The 14,772-nt window shown below is 40.1% G+C and overlaps 1 protein-coding gene across 11 annotated transcripts in view; it reads right to left on the bottom strand.

The window, feature by feature from the left end:
* PTPRM (protein tyrosine phosphatase receptor type M) overlaps positions 1-14,772 on the bottom strand; it is a 720,827-nt gene that overhangs the window by 271,126 nt on the left and 434,929 nt on the right. For all 11 annotated transcript variants that reach the window (XM_074944607.1, XM_074944608.1, XM_074944612.1 and 8 more), the window contains exon 11: positions 9,713-9,815. In XM_074944607.1, the coding sequence (XP_074800708.1) occupies positions 9,713-9,815 (103 nt within the window). The remainder of the gene's footprint in view (positions 1-9,712; positions 9,816-14,772) is intronic.

The following is a 14,772-nucleotide window of genomic DNA, read 5'->3' as shown; positions in this document are numbered from 1 at the left end:
TCTCAGAGTACATAATGCAGTACAATGCATTTGCTTTAAGTCACAGTCACTGTAATCAAACTTTTCTCTTTCTTCATTTTAAAATGCTCAGTCAGCGTTAATGTTCATGAAAACTAACTGAGTCTGCAAGAGCCAAACAAGACAAAAGAACATCTCTACACAATACTGCCAATGCATATGGGCCTTGATGGGCAACACCTCAGTGCCTAGCCTGCTATGACTTCCAAATATAACTGACTAGGTTGAGCCAAGTAATGATTCTATGAAGTAGATGAATGCTCACTAGAAACTGTTCTATTCCTTTCACTTGGGACATCACCTTACTTTGGAATGTGACCCTCAAGAGGAGAAAAACTAATGAGATTCAAACCATGGTAAAGTTAACCTCTCTAGGAAAATTTGTTGAAAACAAAGAAAAGTAGTTATGGGTAACAAAATTAAATAGTGACCCAGGTTATTTCTTCCCATCATTGTGGAATAAGGTAACAACAATTGCATGGTAAAGAGTAAGTTAATTTTCTTGGCTACCATTGTTTTTATGGAAAAGATGGCTTCCGTGGGACATAAGTCACACTGTGCAAAATCCCACTGCTCAACTGGGGAGAGGGCACATGTATGTTATATAGTAACACTAACAGACTGAAAGCTGCTCAAGACAAAGATCATATCACTTATATGTCTGACAGTTCTAAGCTCAACGTGGCATTAATTCTGAATGGAGCCATGGTAATATTAATAAACAAAACAACAACAATAATTTTGATGATACAAACAGTTAGTGTGATAAATCTCCTCAAAAAGGGGAAAAACAAACAAACAAATATTGTTGAAAGATACATTCCCATGCAATCCTGTTCATCAGCTACTTAGGGAACACCTGAATTATACAGCCTTATCCTTCCAGATAATATCGTAAAAAACAAAATGAAGCCCGGCTTTACTTCAACAAATGCAGGAACACAGTGCAACAGCATCTTTCCACTATGTTTTTTGAACAGTGGACTTGTGTGCATGGAAGTCTGGCACAGAAGTGTATGCGCACTGTTAAAAATGTGGGCTGTAATGCCTCAGTGCTTAAAGCATGGTCCTATTCTGAAGAGTGACTGTAAAACTGGCACTACTGTGTGTATATATTCAGAGACTGATCTGCTCGCTATAATGGACAAAGCATGTTTTTATCACTTTTTACTCCCTTGGAACACTCAAGAGACAACAAATCAAAGGAACGTCATTTACTGCAGGGGAAGGGGAGCAGTCCCCACCCCGCAACCCTGGGCTTGCCCTTCCCTCTGAATTTTCATAGGTTTCTATGAAACAGAAAAGTTACCTGATTAGATTTACGATGTACTTTACCCATCCTGTTCTAACACTGGAGTTGCTTAAGATCTCTCTTATTTTAATTGTTATGGATTAAGTTTTAATAATCATGTTAATAGATGACATTAACAGGTACCATTATCGGTGGGGTTGTCAGTGACACTTGGCACTGCCTGTAGGAGTTAAGGAATCAAAGTCTCATTTGCCAAGGGATCCTGGGACTAGCTGCAGTAAAAACATTGTGCCAATTTCAAAACAAGCTAGCGTAACACATAAGCTTCTGTAAAAGCACCTAAGCAACTTGGACCAAAAATTCTAATTCCAGTCACAGTAAAAATTCAAAGCAAGTTCTATAGCATAACAAAAAAGGATTACAACATTTTTACAGTATAAGCAATTATTGCACTGCTCCCTCAATTAAACTGAGATTGACCCTTCAGCTGTAAAGAAGAATACTTGTTTGCCATAAAGAAGTGACAATGATGAGCTTCAATAAAGCTCCATCATTTCTTGATCTCAAACTTGCTCAAGCAAGCTTGTTGGCTGACTTACAAGTTGTAAAACTATGATTTGGAAATACAGGTTGCAGACAATGGCAAGTAGCAGGAGCTGAGCCCACAGACCAGCATTCAACTACACACCTTTACACACGCCTAAATTATGCATTCTAAATAAAATATAAACAAGAAGGAAGGTTACGATAGGCAAATAGAGAACAGACATTTCTACAGGAAAATCAAACTCACTTGATGCTGGTTGAAACTGCATTCATTTGGATGCCTTCTTGTGCATGTACTATTACTACACTTTTGCATATAAACTGGGCAACTGTGTGTGCAAACATGGCCTCTGACTATGCGATTCAGTATTCAAATGTCTAAATGCTTACGTGCTTGGACCCTGAGTTTGTGCTCTCACTTGTGGTATCTGCAGACACAAATCATGCATGAAACTGCATCCTGCTCTCTGACCTCATTTCATGTAAAGCTGGACCTAGGTATCTCTCTCTCTTCCCCCCCTCTTTAGGGGGTCCACAGTGCCCTTTAGGCATAGCCCTATACAGGGGCTAGAGAGGAGCTCCATCACCCCAAAGGGAGAACTAAGATGCTTTCTGCCATGAGGAGCCAGAATACCTTTTAGGTACAGAGTGGCTGCGGCCCAACTCCAGTGTGTGGTGTTATTTACTTGTATACACTTGGCCAGCCTATTGTGCTGGCCAGTGTGTATGTAGGGGATTCTCCTTTTTATCACCTTCAGGGAACATTGTGCTTCCGGGTAGTAAATATGGAGCAGCCACTGAACAGGCTGTAATTCTGAGTGGGCTGGCAGGGGGTGCAAAAAGGGGCTCCCTCCACACCGCAAACTTCTCATAAGAGCCAGGCAGAATCTGGCCTGAAGATTTTATGTCACTTTCCCCTCTTTTAAAGGTGCTACAATGGTCCTATATTAGAAGACTTTTTGTAGGGTGATGGATAATTTACATGTGGAGAATTATGCTGCTGCTTTGGACAATTTATGTTTTGGCACACCTTTGGGATTTTTCAATGGCAAGTAAAGTTCTGAATGGATAGCCTTTGTTGTGAACTTTTGTTTAGACTGAAATATAATTTAAAGTACACACAAAAAAGCCACATTAAAAGAACGTTAGGAAGGCTTCAAAGTCAAATGCTCAAAAGGCAGGAAATGACAATTTCACACTTCCCCATAAACCTCACTCTGTTCCCTTGTGCATCCAGCCTGTGCATTGAATAATGCAGGGTCCCTTTGGAAAAAATAGTATGTGATCGTAAAACTGAAGACTGTATCATAATGCACATGCAGAAAGGGGCTAAATAAAGGTTGTACCAGTAACCTTAATTCTGCCATTTTCTAACTTGGAAATGCTTGACTTTGCAACTTAAATAACTTTATTTTAACATGGCTTTTTGTATGTAATTCCTTGGTCTTTTGGTTTTTTTTTTCCTTTTGAGTTGAGAAAGCTCATGTCCCATGTAGTGTTCCAGAAGGGTGATGATTTGATAGGGCCATATACTGGCTCCAGAAGGTGTGGTCAGACGGTGGGGAGGAGCCAGGTTTGCCTTGGCTTTCTCCTCCCTTAGTCTTTCCTTTCCCCAAGTCTGCCACAACGGCTGCTCTGGCAGCTGCCAGGTATTCCCAGTGCAGTTTGTGTTGATGCTTTCATGGTGGCATTGTCCCAAATCTTTACAATGTTCATAAAAAAAAAAGGAGTACTTGTGGCACCTTAGAGACTAACCAATTTATTTGAGCATGAGCTTTCGTGAGCTACAGCTCACTTCATCGGATGCATACTGTGGAAACTGCAGAAGACATTATATACACAGAGACCATGAAACAATACCTCCTCCCACCCACTCTCCTGCTGGTAATAGCTTATCTAAAGTGATCATCAGGTTGGGCCATTTCCAGCACAAATCCAGGTTTTCTCACCCTCCGCCCCCGCCCCACACAAACTCACTCTCCTGCTGGTAATAGCCCATCCAAAGTGACCACTCTCTTCACAATGTGTATGATAACCAAGGTGGGCCATTTCCTGCAAAAATCCAGGTTCTTTCACCTCCTCACCCCCCTCCAAAAACCACACACACAAACACCACTGACTTCCTAAGGAAACTACAATCCATCGGTGATCTTCCTGATAACACCATCCTGGCCACTATGGATGTAGAAGCCCTCTACACCAACATTCCACACAAAGATGGACTACAAGCCATCAAGAACACTATCCCCGATAATGTCACGGCTAACCTGGTGGCTGAACTTTGTGACTTTGTCCTTACCCATAACTATTTTACATTTGGGGACAATGTATACCTTCAGATCAGCGGCACTGCTATGGGTACCCGCATGGCCCCACAGTATGCGAACATTTTTATGGCTGATTTAGAACAACGCTTCCTCAGCTCTCGTCCCCTAATGCCCCTACTCTACTTGCGCTAAATTGATGACATCTTCATCATCTGGACCCATGGAAAAGAAGCCCCTGAAGAATTCCACCATGATTTCAACAATTTCCATCCCACCATCAACCTCAGCCTGGTCCAGTCCACACAAGAGATCCACTTCCTGGACACTACAGTGCTAATAAACAATGGTCACATAAACACCACCCTATACCGGAAACCTACTGACTGCTATTCCTACCTACATGCCTCCAGCTTTCACCCTGACCACACCACACGATCCATCGTCTACAGCCAAGCTCTGCGATACAACCGCATTTGCTCCAACCCCTCAGACAGAGACAAACACCTACAAGATCTCTATCAAGCATTCTTACAACTACAATATCCACCTGCGGAAGTGAAGGAACAGATTGATAGAGCCAGAAGAGTTCCCAGAAGTCACCTACTACAGGACAGGCCTAACAAAGAAAATAACAGAACGCCACTAGCCGTCACCTTCAGCCCCCAACTAAAACCCCTCCAACGCATTATTAAGGATCTACAACCTATCCTGAAGGATGACCCAACACTCTCACAAATCTTGGGAGACAGGCCAGTCCTTGCCTACAGACAGCCCCCCAACCTGAAGCAAATACTCACCAACAACCACATACCACACAACAGAACCACTAACCCAGGAACCTATCCTTGCAACAAACCCCGTTGCCAACTGTGCCCACATATCTATTCAGGGGACACCATCACAGGGCCTAATAACATCAGCCACACTATCAGAGGCTCGTTCACCTGCACATCCACCAATGTGATATATGCCATCATGTGCCAGCAATGCCCCTCTGCCATGTACATTGGTCAAACTGGACAGTCTCTACGTAAAAGAATAAATGGACACAAATCAGATGTCAAGAATTATAACATTCATAAACCAGTCGGAGAACACCTCAATCTCTCTGGTCACGCAATCACAGACATGAAGGTCGTTATCTTACAACAAAAAAACTTCAAATCCAGACTCCAGCGAGAAACTGCTGAATTGGAATTCATTTGTAAATTGGATACTATTAATTTAGGCTTAAATAGAGACTGGGAGTGGCTAAGTCATTATGCAAGGTAGCCTATCTCCTCTTGTTTTTTCCTACCCCCCCCCCCCAGACGTTCTGGTTAAACTTGGATTTATGCTGGAAATGGCCCACCTTGATTGTCATGCACATTGTGGGGAGAGTGGTCAGTTTGGATGAGCTATTGCCAGCAGGAGAGTGAGTTTGTGTGTGTGTTGGGGGGTGTGTGTGAGAAAACCTGGATTTGTGCTGGAAATGGCCCACCTTGATTATCATGCACATTGTAGGGAGAGTGGTCACTTTGGATGAGCTATTACCAGCAGGAGAGTGAGTTTGTGTGTGTATGGGGGTGGGGGGGGTGAGAAAACCTGGATTTGTGCTGGAAATGGCCCACCTTGATCATCATACACATTGTGAAGAGAGTGGTCACTTTGGATGGGCTATTACCAGCAGGAGAGTGAGTTTGTGTGTGGAGGGTCGGAGGGTGAGAAAACCTGGATTTGTGCTGGAAATGGCCCAACTTGATGATCACTTTAGATAAGCTATTACCAGCAGGAGAGTGGGGTGGGAGGAGGTATTGTTTCATGGTCTCTATGTATATAATATCTTCTGCAGTTTCCACAGTATGCATCCAATGAAGTGAGCTGTAGCTCATGAAAGCTCATGCTCAAATAAATTGGTTAGTCTCTAAGGTGCCACAAGTACTCCTTTTCTTTTTGCGAATATAGACTAACACGGCTGTTACTCTGAAACCTACAATGTTCATGTTCAGGTTAGTGACAACACAAGCAAGAGAAGGTAAACAGTGATATTTAACAGTTTATAACTCAGCTAACCTGAATGGAATTTTATAGGACAAAGAAAAGGCACATCTTTAGCCTGGTCTACTTCTCCTTGCCAAATTTCAAAGATTTTTGAAAATGATGGAGGTATTAGACTTCTCCAAAAAAGGTCACAAGAATGGTTTATAACAGAAAGTGGAGGGTAACCTCAATATAAGAGTCTTTACCAGCTCCTCTTATAGTTAATAAATACATACATGTGATCTTTGAGGATTACTTTCTCCCTCTCACTATGAGCCAGGTCCTTACCATGTGGTGTTGCTCCATCCAACTTAATAGAACTACACCAATGAACACCTGCTGAGGATCTGATCCTGCATTTCTGTGTCTCTGGGATTCCGGATACATTTAGCAAGCTCAGTTTGGGACATACTAAGATGAAAGTAAAACTGTTGTGTAGAAGAGAGTTTGAATGTATGTTTAATAGCATATACTTTACAGAACATGCATACTTGTGGGTATGGTTTTAAAATATTATACATCTTTTTATAATGTACTTGCTTTCACATAACATAACACAACACGCAATTTGCAGAAAGAGACATATATATAATAAACATATTCAGACAATTTCCACTCAACCAGAAGCCTTTACAAACTCACAGGACAAAAAGTCTTGTAAATCACAAATATTCTAAACCAATATAGCTAAAGCAACAGATAAATAAGTAAATATATTAATTACTATTGAATGTATTATTTCTTTACAGAAATATAACTAAAAAATAATCACCTGGAAATAAACAAAGTAACAGCCATAAAACACAGAAGACTATACTATTTTACTGTATTATAACTGTTAAAATATATTTTAACACTATTATATTGTGTGATTCTTTTAAAACTGAAGTACAGCTTGGTCTCCTTGATTAACATGAACTTTACTGTGGCAAATAGAGGCTCTTGCACATGTCTACAAAGTCTACTTTTTGAAGTTTCCTTTAACTGCCAAACAATAAGCATTTCTTTTGTATATTGTGATTATGGGTGAGGGGATTCTAAACAAGGTAAAAAAATAAGTTTTTTATATTTCACTAAAGAAAAATATTTAATCATGGAAAAGAAATCAAAGCTCTTAGTTACCTCAAGTATTGGCATCACTGACTTGAATACTAGATTCTGTACTTTCCCTACCCACTGCAGGAATTAAATAATTGTATATGACGCAGCTGATGTGTTGATCAATAAAATGACAACAACAATTTACACTGAAAAGTTTAGTGCAATTCCAAGAATCTGCATTAACGAAGCAGGGTGGTTATAACAGAATCAATAGACAACCATCTTACTTAGTGAAGTGCATACATGAAGTATAGCTGAATTTTCAACACCCAGTGAATATAGATTAAAAAAATAAAATCCATTCCCAGAACATGTTCTGTAAACGATGCAGTGACAATATATCTGAGTGTGTAATGCACAATAAAACTTTAAATAATATTAAAGAAATTCTAACTTTAATTTTTATTTCCTCTTTCACTCATTATTTACACTAGTAGTTTGGCATCTGCACCTATTTTATTTTAGGTGCTGTTGCAAAAGAGCTTTGTAAATTTGCTGTCATGTGTTCATCTGATTCTGTCAGCTCTGTAGTTTGATGTTATTCTAAATCCCTCTTTCTATTTCCCTAACCGCTTATCTCCTTACTTGGCATTTTAAAATCTCCCAACTAGCGCCTTTGTATTGTGGGTGAGATTTTCAACCTATCGATAATTTCCAGGAGTCAAACCGTATTTAATTCAGTAGGCTAGATAAAAGCAATTGAACTGGTTCTTTAGCTGTGGTCTAACAAGCCTGTGTTTATATGGTAACATAACTACTTTGTGCCATTTTAATCCAGATGTTTATATTCAGGACCGTACTACAACACTGAGAAATAAGATGAGATGAACCAAAGTTATTTAATAAAATGGTTTGAAACAGGAAAGCTAGAAAGAGGGAAAATATATGTGATTCCAGTTCTAGTATAATCTGTAAAACAGGCCAGTTCAGATAAAATCTGATTTTATTGCTTTCAGTTTTTTCTCAACTGTTTCGTATGTTCCTGCAATGGGGCTGCTTACCGCACCCTGCTGGGTTTGGCCTCCTAGCCCCACTCCCCAATGAGTCAGGACCACTTCAAGCTGGTGCAACATCCATGCTCTTTATTCCTCTGTCCGGTCCCCACCACCAGACTTCAACTATTTACAGATTATGTATAAATTTGTCCTAGCACAGGCCTCAGTGGCAACAGGGTAGTAGGCTCCTGGCTCCTTCTGAGCTTACTCTCCCTTCCTGGTCTTCACCCCCTTCTTTGGACTCACTTTCTCCCAAGCTTTTAGCCCCTGTTAACAAGGCTGACAGGTGTGGCCAGTTTCCAGGCCAGTCCTAGCTAGTGGTCCAGCCCCAACCCATTTCCCCTGATTGGGGCTGGAGTGACAGGACCTGATTAGGGCTTCTCCTGCAGCACCCTGCCACAGTTCCCAAAAGAAAAAGTCTCATTCAAAAAAGATCTAAACAGTAAATAAGGTTGCACCTTCCTTCTTTTGGATTCAGCCTTCAAAAATAGATATGTTATATTACAGAAAACAGAAAATAATCTAATTAAAGGTAGTATACCTTGCTGTAATACTATATTAAATAATAATGTGCAGTGGAATAGTTCAATTTACTCATGTCTGGATATATCAGAACCATACTTCTGAAACTGACAAAAATTATCAAAAACTACATCATCAAAGTGCCTTGACAGTTCTTAATTATGGATGTTAATGCTTTCTTTCAGTAACAATAGGATTTACTGTTTTAGAATCTATCTGATAATTCAAAAGTAAAGAGCCTAATCTTGCAAAAATCTATTTCTGTAGTCTTTAATTACACTTATTTAGAATGCTGAGCTCCTCAATGGTTTACATTCAAAGCTATCAGGTCATTCTTCTGTTCCCTTCTGTAAAGAATGAAATTCTTTTAATCTAAACATTGTAAGATTTACACAAAATCGTATACCTACTTGTGGAATACAAACCATTACAAAATGGGAAGTTATATCCATGTAAATGAGTAGTAGAAAAATCTAAACAGGTTGAGCTATTGATTTTTCAGTGTTCTTTCCTCTTCCTGCCAAACTGGTCTAACTGTTAAATGTTAAATTTTATTAACTTTATAATTCATTTTTCTGGTATTATTTAACTTAGTAAAAGTCTTAAATAGTTGTAAGTAAATTCTGAGGTAAACAGGAAGAGCAGATATAAAAACATAGCAGGTCAGGATAAAAAGTGTGCTATGTCCTTGAACTCATAACATTGTAGTAAGCAATTACCTTAAAGTAGTAAAAGAAGCCACCCACACAACAGCACTGTGGCTTTGTTCCTTATCTTCAAAGAACAAGCCACTTGCATCTCGATCAAATCTTTTAAACAATACCCGAACACTCAACATCAAAGCACTTTCATTTTCTTCAGTTATTTAATTTAATTAGCACTAATACAGACATGGATTTAGACTCTGATTTCTGTGTAGAAAATCCCCAGAAAACACATTCAAGAAATTAATCCATTTAATTTTAATTTTGTAAAGATTTCCCCCCTTATACCTGACAGGAGCTCCTCTGCTCTGTGCAGGTTTCAGCAGGATTGTCACAGTACTGTCAGTTTGATTCAAAGGTGTTTCCAGTTCATAGGGTGGCATAGATGGTGCTAGGCAGAAAAACAAGAAGCAAAATAGACTAATTATTTCTAGGTTTGTTTTAACAGTTTATTTTAAAAATGGATTTGACACATATAAAGACCTCTTTAGAATACAGAGTTAGTGCAACAGCACAAGTTAAACAACAGATAATTAAGTAAATGAATTCAGAAAAACAAAAACAAAACACAGAACTACAATAAAAATGAAACAGAAAAAACACACTTCGTGGCCATTTTCAAAAAGCAACTAGTCAGTTTGGATACCCAACTTGATATACATTCAAAGGGCCTGACACTTAGAGAGTGCTAAGAACCCAGCCTTTATAGGTCAAAACTCTTTTTAGTTGGCAATTTGAACACCCAAAAATTGAAGAATGCAAAATCACCAATTACTTTTGAAAATGGAGGCCCAACTTTCTTGCTACATCTGTGGTGGATGAACATCAGAGATACCCTCAGATCTTGTCACCACGGACATTTCAGTCATTCATGTAGCTAGTGAGGCCATCCCTTAGTGTAGACACCATTTACAACAGTGCAACAGGATTAGCATTAGCGCAGTTTATCCCAGTTTAAAACCAGAGTAAGCTGTGCTGGTGCAAACTGTCTACACTGGTGCCTGAAATCCCACTGTAGACAAGGCTTAGTTAGGTGGTGGTTGTTACTTTTTTCATTGTCATTAAGGCCTTCACCTCATTCTGTGCATAGGCTGGACAGTGTTCACTTGCTATTCAGAATTTTCTTTTATCCTCACTGTTCAATGTTTGGCCCTAGGCCTTATTTACTGCACACTATTCATTGATTTATAGGTTAAAAGGCCAGAAGGGACCATTGTGATTTCTAGTCTGACTTTCTGCATAACACAGGACTTCTCTGAATTAATTCTTCACTGAACTACAGCAGATCTTAAACAAAATTTCTAATCTTAATGTAAACGTTTCCAGTGATGGAGAATAACCATTGGTAAATTGTTCCACTGGCTAACTTCTCAATTAAAAACGTGCACCTTGTTTCAGGTAAGAATTTGTCTAGCTCCAGCTTCCAGCCATTGGGATCTTGTTATAGCTTTGTATATAGCTAGACTGAAGAGCCTTCTATTATCAAATTTCTGTTCCCCATGTAGCTACTTACAGACTGTGATCAAGTCACCCCGTAACTGCCTCTTTGCTAAACTAAACATAATGAGCTGCTTTAGTCTATTACTCTAAGACACATGTTCCAATCCTTTAATCATTCTCATGGCTCTTCTCTGAACCCCCTTCCATTTATCAACATCCTTCTTGAATTGTGGACACAGTATTTCAGTAGTGGTTGCACCATTGCCAAACACAGAGAGAATATAATCTCTCTTCTGCAACTCAAGATTACCCAGTTTATATATCCAAGGATCACATTAGCTCTTTCGGCCATATCATCGCAAAACCTGCTATGAAGACAAATTTATTAATTTCCCCATGGGTTTTTCATGGTGTTCATCACCATAGTATCAGAGTGTTTCACAAACATTAATCAGTTTATCTTCACAACTGTCTTGTGAGGTGAGGGGATGGTATTATCTCCATTTTACAGACAGAGCACTGAGACCAGTAAGATTAAGAACAAAAGTATCTACTAAATTTGAGGGCCCAGTTTGAGACACCTAGGACCAGATTTTCAGAGTACCTAGTATCATATAGCACTTTATATATTCAAGCAGAGTTCCCATTGATTTCAGTTGCAGTTGTGAGTGCTCAGCACTTCTATAAATAATGTCCCGGGGTCGCAAGTCAGGAAACCAGAAAATGAGGAACATACAGTTAAGTAACCATCTCTGAAAAGTTTGGTCTAAGTGACTTGCCTAGTATCACACAGGAACTCTGGCAGAGGCAGACACAGAATTCAGTTCTCCAGGGCAAACTTTAACTGTCTTAACCATGACACCATCCATTCTCTTCCTGCAATCCCCTACCTCATTCATTGCACTCCTTCCAAATTCTGCAAAAAATAAGGCAGGAGTCCTACAGGTAACAATCTCCATTATTACACCAGCTGATTCGTCCCTAGAACAGGTCCAACTGTGCACTGAATGAGGCAGAGGTCTTTTGCAAAACATAGTGCTTCATCATGTAATTAAAGACTATATCATAATGCATATATACAAGGGGGCTGAATTAAGGATGCAAAGGCACCCTTAATTCTGGCATTTACAAACTTTTGAACACTTGACTTTGCAACCTTACTAATGTTCTTTTAGCATAGTTTTGTCATGGATATAATTTCCCAGGTTTTAAAAAAGCAAACTGAAAAAAACAGAAGTTCCATCATGTGGCATCATACTGACTCCCATGTGGCCTCTCAGCAGAGTTGGATCCCTCAGATGGTCCATACAGATATCTGCTACTTGATCTAATGAAGTAACTGATAGCAGTAGTAGGTTGCCATCCTCTATGTGGACTAGTACTATGGGGATGGGACACATTGCCAGACGTTTCACAGATATGTGCTGACAGCAGAGAAATAGGGAGACTCAGGAACCATTGGCTCCATTCCTAGTACCAGTCTCCTTGCTCAACCAGTCCCAAACTCTCTCCTCCCTCCAGCTCCTTGTCTAATTTCAGTGTTCCCCTCTCAGTCCCCTATCACCAGTTCTCTCATTGGTCCCAGTCCCTACCTCCCAATCTCCCCAACTCCCAGTCCTAGTTTCTCTTCCCCCACCCCAGCCCCAGTCTCACCAGACTACTAATCCCAATCTACTCCTTTCCCTCTCCCCATTCCATCTTTTGTCCCCTCTGTATTCCAATTAGATGGTTTCCTCTTCCATGCTGTCTGGGTGCCAGCAGGTGGTCACTGAGAGCATAGGGGAGACAGGCTTCCTGTTCTCAGTTCTGGTGCCTGGCTCCACCCTAACCTGGAGCAGCTGGGTGCAGACATTACAGAGAAAGTCTTTCTGAGCCACCACAGCCTGGGCTGGAGCATGATCAGCTACTCCTTGGGAATGGCCCATGAGCAGTCTGGTTAGCACAAGGAACTATGACAGATTCAAGTATGCTCAGTGAGGACAGACTCTTTAGAGACTTTAATTGCTAAATTCTAGCAAGTCTCCATGGAGCATGTATGAACTGTGATTTTTCAAAGGCTTATAACTTGGGCCAAATGTGGATGGATTTTCATAGGGATGGTAAAAGGCACATCCCTGACACAAAGACTACCCATCCTGCCAAATTTCAATTTACTAAGCACAGTGGTTGCCAGAATTTTTTAACTTGAGCAAACCAATGTATTATTTCCTAACTTTGTTCCTGGAAATGGCTGAACCATGTTTGCTGAAATAAATAATAAATAAATAATAATAATAAAAATCAGACTGAGTCAGACAGCATGGAAAATTTTAGCCTGCTCAGTTGAAGTTTAGCAAACTTATAAGCAATTGAAAACAGGGTCTTATAATGGGAAGTGTCAGGCAACTTTAGTAGGTGGTGCTACCAGCCCTGCCTAAAACACCACAAATTTACAAAGGAATCACTTTTTCCATCACTGACAAACAGCCAATTCTGTGATGAAACATGGCATCTGTTTAACAGGGCATAACAACGCTATTAGGATAGGAAGTTAAGTATATCTTATTCTACTGAAAATGCAGTATAGATTTAAGAGATTAAAATGTAATTACACAAATTGGAAATTGGCCAGAACAATTGTAAAAAGTCTTAGGAGATCTTAGCACTTTGGTTTTACATCTCACTAGAGAAAGGTATTGACAGCACAAAGCATCCTCCAACCTCACACTGGAACACTGGTATAGGACTGACTCAGAGGGAAGAGTGTCACCTCCTGAATCATCCCCACCACTTCAGGCTGGAATTTTTAAAGAAGCCTAAAAGAAATAGATGCTTAACTCCTATTTAAAATTCAGTGGGGACTGGGTGTCTAAGTCCCTTGGGTTCCTTTGAAAATCCCAGGGATAGGCATTCCCTGTTCGTGTCCCACCAAAACACAGGGGTAGGCCTCACCGTGCCGGGGGGGGGGGGAGGGGAGGGGAGACCTAATCCTGACGATTGTTGGGGGGGGAGGGGCGGGAGATCTGATGTGCTCATGGAAACAGCTGGTGCGGCTTCATGTGGCATATCTTACCCTCAATGCATGTGTGTAATTCCCATTCATGTTAACCATTTAACCATTAACACCACCATTTAAAAGAGAATAGCTATCCTAACCTTTCACTACTGTTCCTAACTCTCTAGATTCTTCTCCTCTTCCACTACTTTGTTCTTTCTCTCTATTCTCATAGGGCCTGATTCTGCCACCCTCACTCAAATTGAGTAATATCTTACAATGCAAGCAGTCCTGTTGATTTCTTTCAGACAATGGGAGGTGGGGTGGGGGAATTGGATCCCTAGTCTTTACATTCCAGTGCCAATTATGTTCAAGGCTTTTTAGCTGATAATCATCCAGTGAATTTATCCCTACAATTACTAGGTACAGTAAAAACAAAAATTCCCAACTTGCATTTATTGTCCTTCCTCAATTCCTTACTGTGCTTCTGATTAATGCTTTTGCATTGCTCTCTGTTCATTCTACCACAAAGATGATAAAGTTACAATGAGATGCAGGGAGAATAGGAGTAACAGGGACACAAGATGAAAAAAACGGTACCCATATTAGCTTGCTTTATATTTTCCAAAAAGGAGAGTTGGGGGGAAAGATAGCTAATGCATTTTTTGGGAGTGACTATTGTTCTGAGACCATGCTTCAAGTTCGTTGCTGACTGTCAGTTTAATTCACAGAAACATGGTAGAGAAGCTGAGTATAAGGACACCTCCACTACAGATTTGGAACACATTTTGTCATCAATTATATAGGTGTTTTAGAGCATGCAGTAGGATCGCATTCCATCAATGTTCCTCAGTCTTTGGGGGCTTTAAGATATTGTGCATGGGCTTTTAGAGAAGTTGTGTCTTCCCGCTCTCTGAAAACCACAGGTCCTGAT

This window comes from Natator depressus, chromosome 2 (genome assembly GCF_965152275.1).
Source record: "Natator depressus isolate rNatDep1 chromosome 2, rNatDep2.hap1, whole genome shotgun sequence".
In the NCBI taxonomy this organism is placed as follows: domain Eukaryota; kingdom Metazoa; phylum Chordata; order Testudines; family Cheloniidae; genus Natator; species Natator depressus.
The sequence above is the reverse complement of the archived record's forward strand: the minus strand, read 5'-3'. Positions and strand labels throughout refer to the sequence as shown.